The sequence below is a fragment of the Xiphias gladius genome, chromosome 2 (assembly GCF_016859285.1).
Source record: "Xiphias gladius isolate SHS-SW01 ecotype Sanya breed wild chromosome 2, ASM1685928v1, whole genome shotgun sequence".
Classification (NCBI taxonomy): domain Eukaryota; kingdom Metazoa; phylum Chordata; class Actinopteri; order Istiophoriformes; family Xiphiidae; genus Xiphias; species Xiphias gladius.
This window is the reverse complement of record NC_053401.1, coordinates 6,548,745-6,556,400: the sequence shown is the minus strand read 5'-3', so window position 1 is coordinate 6,556,400 and position 7,656 is coordinate 6,548,745. Positions and strand designations below refer to the sequence as shown.

Here is a 7,656-nt window from a genome sequence, read left to right as displayed (position 1 = left end):
CCGAGCCGCCCTCACCCGCTTCCAAAACGGAAATGTTCGTAAACGGCTGTGGAGGATGCGGCGGCGAAACGGTCGCTGTCGATTTTTGCGGAGAGGATAACAATTTATTCATGAGTGTTGTGCCCACCGGGCTTTCGATCTGAAGACGATCTGACCTCTTTTAATCTGTTAAGATTAAGGCGCACAGTCGGTGGTAGATTAATAATTGTTCAAAAGCAGCTGATGAAAATCGGTAATTTTTGAGAAATGGTTGGTTTATGATGACATCATGCAGTTAGTATTTGTGGGCGGGCTCTGAGCTGTGAGGGGAGAGGGGCGCAACCGGAGAGCAATAGCGTCCAGGCGCCATTAGGTAACAAAGTCCCATCAGTGTGTATATAATTTCTCAAAGATGCCTTCCGATTAGCAAAGTCTGGCCTGGGCCGAAGCGACAATGTGAGTTTTGTTGACGAAGTGGAAAACGGACGAGCCACTTCGGACGATAAACGGCGGCATCCTTTCGTCTAAAGAATTGGTTACCGTTGTCGACTGGGAACAAGATGGCGTCGAGGATCTTTTTCTTTTTTTCTCTTTCTGTTGGCGCACGGGTCGAGCACTCCTGGGCGGCGGCGCCGTGCGCGTTCTCGTCACGATGTTATTATTTCCTGTCTTTTTTTTTTTTTTTTTTTTTATTGAATTCACAGCCACAGCAGCTAACCTGGGGGTGACCCGGGTGCGCCATGGTTTTACATTTGTGTGTGGTACTGCCAGAGAAAACCCACTATTTGCAATGGAAATGTGACGTGAACCATCGAAAGAAAAACGTTTCACAGTTGCTACCATTTCACGTTTGATGACCTTTGTGCATTCCAGTTACATAAGCACTTCTTTTTTCCTCTGCCACTTTGCTCACCGACATTAAACAACTCGTGAGGGATACACGTTGTTCAACACCAAAACAGTACTTCATCCGGTCGAGTTCATCTCCTACCAGCTCTGTTGGGCTTTTGAGCCCACCTAGTGGGCCATGCAGGCAGAACAGCGATGAATTTACATCCGTTACATCCGTTGTATTTTATTAATTAACATATTGTTATTTGTAATACATATTTTTTAATGATAACTTTTCATTTTGTGTCCCCACACGTAGTGTGAAATGTTTGCATTTTGATCTGTTTCATTATGAAAAATAAAAACATTACATACTAATCAACTGACAGATTGATTAAACTGGAGCAAGACTGCAGTGTACTTTTATAACATTTATGAGTTATTATGCAAGTTGACTAAGAAGTGTTCTTCCTTTATGGCCCAATTGCAATTTACTTAAGTAAAAGTACTAATGCCACCCTGTAAAAATACTCCATTGTAAGCCCTGCATTAAAAATGTTACTTAATTGCATGTTACAAGCATAAGTTAACTATATACTTAAGTATAAGTATATAGTCAAACGTTACAAGTATGTGAGTACAATAAAAAAACACTACACTACACTATTATATATCATTAGATTATTATTACTCGTGCATTAATGTGAAAGCAGCATTTTACTGTTTTAGTTGGTTGAGGTGGAGATAATCTAAACGGTTTTATATAGGACTTGAAACCAATGACTACTTTCATTATTGATGTGCGGATTGGTTTTTTTTCGGTCAGTTGATTACTTGGTTTGTAAAAATGAAGAAAAATAGTGATTAATGCTCATCGTGGCCTATTGTGACATCCAAACCCCAATAGTACTAAAAATAAATTAAAATTAGTAAAAGAAAAAGCAGCAAATCTTCGTCTTTGAGAAAAAAATGTATATACAGTTGAGAAGCTTATTTTATAATAAACCATCACATTTCATAAACTCTTTATATCTTTTTTTATACAAAATTTTAATGTGTAAAACAGGAACTAAAACTTAAATAAATAAATGCAGTTGAGTAGAAAGTAAAATATCTGCCTCTGAATTGCGGTCATGATTTAGGGCCCAAGTGGTTTATTAGTAAAATTAAATACCCGAATAATTTTTTAAATTCTCACTCAGTGTTGTCAGCCATGGATAGAACAGACGGTTTCTCTCAGTTTAAGCGATGAGGTAGCGGGTTTTTTTCTAACTGGAATAAAATGTACAGTTACTATCAGCCTACCCTACCTAGTCAGCGAATGGCATGTTTACATTTTAAAATTTGCGGGAATAGAAAAAAAACACAACAAAGAAACTAAGAATATTTAACAGAACTCAAAAGGAAAGTCCAGTCCCCAGCATAACGCAAGGGGGCGCTATTTAATATTAACGTATTTTTCATTCAGCAAATTAGCACAGAGGAACAACATAGGTCGCCCCTCGTTGTCCAATCACAGCTGACGTTGTTGGGAGGTCTTTATTGACAAGGGGAGAAGGTGACTCTTCGACGAGGAGAGTGGTACCTCCAAAAATCCTAACACATAACCCAAAAAGACTGGCATTTTCCAAGTGAGCCAGCATGTCTTCTTTTGGAAGGGCGTTGGGAGTCTTTCGGACAGGCACCCAGCTGCTTAGACGCGGTCCAAAAAGGATAACGACCAGAAAGTAAGTAGCGTCCAGCCCCGCTACCATCTTAGCCGTCTGTTAGCTGTAGCAACCACTTGCTAACGCGTCGATACATTAAAAAGTCAAATTGTTAAAAACCTGGACGCCATCTTAAATGTTAGTCTATGTTTAAACTTTTTTTTTTTAAATCTTGTAGGGCTAGCGGTGGCCCGCACATTGAGCCACAGTACAGGCAATATCCCCAGCTAACGAAGAGCCAGAAATTCGAGTCAGAGCTAATCAGTGGAGCAATGTGGTTTTGGATCCTTTGGCACTGTTGGCATGATCCTGATGCAGTCCTGGTAAGTAAACATGTTGTTGTATACATTATCCAGCCCATGGACTGATTACTGAACGGGCCTATCAGGCACAGGCTCAGGGGCCAGAGGGGTAAGGGGGGCCCCCGACCTGAGCTTGTGTTTGAAGTAATTGTTAAAATATATTGTTGGAAAGTCAGTCAGACAACAAGACAGAGTCATAAAGCAGCCACAAAAAGATGCAAAACGACCACAAAGATGCAAAATGACGACAACTGACCTGTCATTTTGTGTCTCTTTGAGTCTTGGGGTCTTGCTCCTGTGTAGGAAGGGTACGGGGTCTTCTTCATGTCTGTGCCCAGTGGCCCATTGTCTCAGAATCAATCCATGATCCAGCCCCATTTGCACAGAGCATGGCATTCGAATGCAGGTGAATATATGGGGGGGAAAAAAATAGTTGAAATGGTTCTCTAAGCCAACATTGGGTCCTGGAAAGTGGTTAGCTTTAAACATGTATTTGATGTACATCATTTTCACATGCTGTAAAATTCTGCATAAATGCCGCTTCCCTTTGTCCATACACTCGGGTTATCCTGTCTAGTAAAATAGGTCCCTCAAGGGGTAGCTATAAAAATTAGATTGTTTATATTTGTGATGTGTGCACTTAAGGTTAAGGTTCTTCCCTCTTCTTTAGGGTCATTTCCCTTGGCCTGATGCTTCCAAATGGACAGATGAGGAGCTTGGAATCCCAGCAGATGACGAGGAATAAGGTGATTTCTCCAGTTTTCTCAAATGACTAGTGAGCACTTACCAATCAGGGGCCTGTACCACGAAGAGATTAGTGGGTTAGTCAGGCATTTTTAGGTTTAAATCAGGTTTTAAAGGTATCATGAAACTGGCTCGCTGGCAAGGAATTTTAATTATGCCAAGTTTCTTTCATTTCCAAAAGGATTGCTGACAGTGTTGCTTTGTCACAATTATTCTATCACTGCAGTTCCAAATAACATGAAGCTACTTTGTGATGATAATTGAATTGAGAACTATGCCCCTTCTGGTCTTCCATTAGAAAAATAACCCACACGATGTTAATTAGCTCCCAGTAAATTACAAATGCAACCCTTTCTGATAAGACATTGACCAATTTTCTTCTCCTCTGCTTTGGCAGAAGAAACACTCTTATTACTTTGAAACTTTTTAGTGTGCATCACATTCATAATAGTTTTGTCCATCATCGGACAAATAATGCAAAATATAGACATGCGGTACACAACAAAACACCCCTGTGCAGAGAGAGGACGTTTCAGACATGACAATGATCCCAAACACACTTGCAAAAATCACATAAAAGTTTGTAAATAACAAAGTGAAAACTATGACCTGGCCAATTATGTCCCATGACTTGAATCCAATAGGACACCTTTGGAGTATTTTAAAGTGGAAGGTAAAGCAATAAAACCCCTGCAGTAGAGAGCAGCTGTAAAGAAATGTTCATGGTTCCGATGGTGTTGCTTGTCATTAACAGCCATGCCTCTTTCACATGAACGTGGTCGTAGCCGAATAGGCAAACCCAGAGTTAACAGAGCCACTTGATAACCAGCTTCACGATGCAGGTTATCCAGGACGGTCAACGTCAGGCTCAGTGAGGCCAGATAACTCCAACGAGAGCCTAACTAAGGTGAACTTGCTTCATGGTACAGGCCCCAGGACAACCAGCTTTAGCTGCGCAATATGTCCTCCAAATTTTCTGATGCCATTAAAGGTTTGTGTACGTCTCTTCTTAAATGTTTGTAAACAAGCCTATATAGTTTCAGCTCTGATTCAAAGAGGAAAAAAAACATTTGCATTCAGATGTAAATGAATATAATTCTCTTATGTTATAAAAAAAATAGATGTGTCACGTTTAAGTTGTAATGGTTTGGCATCGATTCAACTGCACAATATTGTAGACAAGTTATTTTGCGTACCCTCATTGATATAAATGCTGTGGACAAATAATAGAAATCACAAGCACAAAATGACACCACAAACTGCAGCCTCCAAAATGACCACACAGTTGATTTAACACCTCTCAAATGGTTTCAACAAAAACTGAACATTATAACGGTTATAAAAGGAGGATTTATTGTAGGACTGTTGCATTAGTTTTAGCTGGGTGTACATAAAAAAACTGAATGTATAGAATGTATTTGTTTGAGTCCACTGTTGCAACACCTTGTTTTCTTTTGTTTGTAGATCACCAGGAGGGATTCACGCTGCTGTGCAAGTCCTTGTGGAAACCTTCAGGATATTCTTAAAGTCATTGTTGTACATAGACTAATAAAATTATCTTTAACTAAGTCAAATTCTTGCAGTATTATGTGGTATAAATGTCTAAACTTCTTAAAATAAAACAAGCTGTTATTGTGCAAAAGTAGTCAGAATTTGATAAAAAGGCAAATGTTATTTCATTAGTTTTATTTACACGCAATTTTTGAAATGCAGAAACAAAATGCAATGCATTAACAGTGTCACAGTTAGCCAGTGTTTGTATATTTTAAATCATAAGCCATTTAAATCTGGGAAAAAAAACATTGCAAGGACCAACGCACATAACACAGATGCCAAGAGAACTGCGTATAAAAGCAAAAGGGGACAGATCCTGTACGATGAATACTACAGCTTATAACAAACCCTGCCTGCGGGTCAGCTCGTGTGTTTTCAATCACTTGACATGCACAAGAGTTCAAAGGTTAAAGTGTAGTGTAAGAAAAAAGGGAGACAAATCAGTCTGGCAATGTGATTACTAGTAAGTTGGTTCTTTGTGTTAGGATTATGTGAAACACCTCATCAGGGCTGAGTGATTTATCACAGTCACTTGCAGGTCATGTGTACTACAGGTCGACCTGAGCAAGGCTTTCAAGGTCTCACGCTGTTAAATGAGTGGTCTTAAAGCTACTTGGCAACAGTTAGCATGGGTGTCATTTACACGAGTGTAATGCATTTTCGGGTCAACGTAACACTAAGCTGAAAGTGTGTTAGGTAGCAGCAGGGGGGGGGGGGCGATACCAAATTCGTGTTAACAGAAGTTGTAAAAGTAGCCTACTGTAAAAGGTACAATGACTGACTGGTAAAAGCACAGCTTATCCTTACAACCTGAAAACCACGACCATGAAATAATTTTTTTTTGAGCAATGAAAGACAAGCAAACCTCAGCAACTCCTAAGCAGGAGGTTAAGCTTTAAGTCTTGAGTGAGTGCTGAGAACATCCTGTCTGCATCCATGACGTGGCTGGTGGTTAATCGAAGGTTATGTCCATGGCATCATTCCCTGAGAGTGAAGAACTGCGCACGCTGAGCAAAAAACACACATCTCACATCAGCACTGATATTATTAAAAAACAAAAAGGAAAATAAAAAATAAAAAACCTCACTCATCCCATTTTAGTTCCTCAAATGTTCACTTCTTCTGAATACATCAACTACTTTGGATCGACCACAGTGGCTCAGAATACTTGTTTTTTTTTTTTTTTTTGCTAAATGATAAGTGGCACTAGTTGAAGAAAAGCTCAGGTGTAGATATGGAAGCTGACATTTCTCAACCTAACCTAGTCTCTATTCGCACATAGCCCAACCCCTCTGGCTACAGGGAGAAGAGGAAACCAGAACAGACAGACAGAGACAAAAAAAAAAAAAAGAAAATTCAACACAGGATCTATTCAATTGGGAAGGGAAAAGAGTTTTGACAGAATCAAAGGTAATAAAAGATTTGTAGGTAAACTGCTACTCAACAGATGATCACATGAACTCTAAAACATCAACATTTACAAAAAGTATGTGTTAAAGATTAAAAAAAAAAAAAAAAAACACTATAAAAAGGAAAAAACCCTCAGAATAGCTGAGGCTTTAGGGTCAAAATAAAATAAAATCATCTCTTTCAATTAATAAATACATCATTCAGAATTCATAAAAATAAGACATTAAAAAAAAAAAAAATCAACATCACAGATAAAACGAGAAATAAATTAAGCAGGATAACATGCGAGTCATTTCTCATTTTCAATTTTTTTTAAAATGAGTGAATGACTCGTAATTCCTATTCAAAACAAATTCACTGGGAGGCAGCACTTTGAGCAACTTCCCTTTAAAATCCCCAAAAATTGCCTGGAAAGACAGACTCCCCTTCAATTATCAAACAGCAGTGCAGAGCCGAGAGAACATTTTGCACCAAAAGTTGCAAGTCTGTAATGCACCTATTTAGGCTTTTCTACAAAAACAGAAGAATCACAGAAGAATGCATCAAAGTGCTGCCTCTCACTCTTACCTTTCTCCTCAAAGTCATTATTGCTGGTGTGATTGAGATAAGGGGGGTGGGGGTGCGGTGTGGGGGGGGCTGGAAGGGACAAGCATGAGTGGAGAAAAGTACAAACAATAAGCACCTTTTTGAAATTTCAGTTCATCGCCTCCTCCTTAGCACCTCGGTTCCCCCCAGGGCCAGAGGAAAAAAAAAAAAGACCCTGCAAGAGAGACAGCTCCATTTCACCTGCTCCTCCATCCTGGTTGCAGATAGTGATGAAGATTTTTTTTTTTTGGGGGGGGGGGGTGCGTATACTGGAGAGAGGAATTATTAGTAAATGTGACGCAGATGACCTTGGCATCGGAAGCGGTAGATGTCTCGCTGTCTCCCCGGCAAAGCGAGCGTTCTTGCTGTTTGTTTGGTAGACCTCCTACAGTACATCTCCTTCCTCCATTTGAATGCCCCCACGAGCTTCAGTCCACCTTTCCCTGCAGCAGAAAAATTCGTAACGTAATTGTCTTCCTCTCTCCTCGAAGCTCCTTCTCCGTTTTGATCTTAGTGTGCTTGTAGTGAAGTCGTGCACTCTTACT

General features: G+C 39.7%; 1 protein-coding gene and 1 long non-coding RNA gene across 2 annotated transcripts; one reads left to right on the top strand and one right to left on the bottom strand.

Annotated features, from left to right (window-relative positions):
• Positions 1–2,304: 2,304 nt before the first annotated feature.
• On the top strand, positions 2,305–5,136 carry ndufb2 (NADH:ubiquinone oxidoreductase subunit B2). Its single transcript, XM_040145382.1, has 4 exons — positions 2,305–2,537; positions 2,695–2,839; positions 3,489–3,564; positions 5,027–5,136. Exons 1-3 carry the CDS (start codon positions 2,452–2,454, stop codon positions 3,561–3,563), a joined length of 306 nt encoding a protein of 101 aa, XP_040001316.1. The 5' UTR covers positions 2,305–2,451; the 3' UTR covers position 3,564; positions 5,027–5,136.
• Positions 5,137–5,233: 97 nt separating this feature from the next.
• LOC120799898 lies at positions 5,234–7,354 on the bottom strand. The gene is made up of 2 exons (XR_005708906.1): positions 7,209–7,354; positions 5,234–6,123 (listed from the first exon to the last, which is right to left on the bottom strand). It is a non-coding gene; the product is annotated as an uncharacterized LOC120799898 (long non-coding RNA).
• Positions 7,355–7,656: the final 302 nt, after the last annotated feature.

Coding starts and splice junctions, on each gene's coding strand:
- ndufb2 (XM_040145382.1), top strand. CDS start 2,452: ATGTCTTCTTTTGGAAGGGCGTTGGGAGTCTTTCGGACAGGCACCCAG. Junction 2,538..2,694: donor AAAAGGATAACGACCAGAAA/GTAAGTAGCGTC, acceptor TAAATCTTGTAG/GGCTAGCGGTGGCCCGCACA. Junction 2,840..3,488: donor ATGATCCTGATGCAGTCCTG/GTAAGTAAACAT, acceptor CCTCTTCTTTAG/GGTCATTTCCCTTGGCCTGA.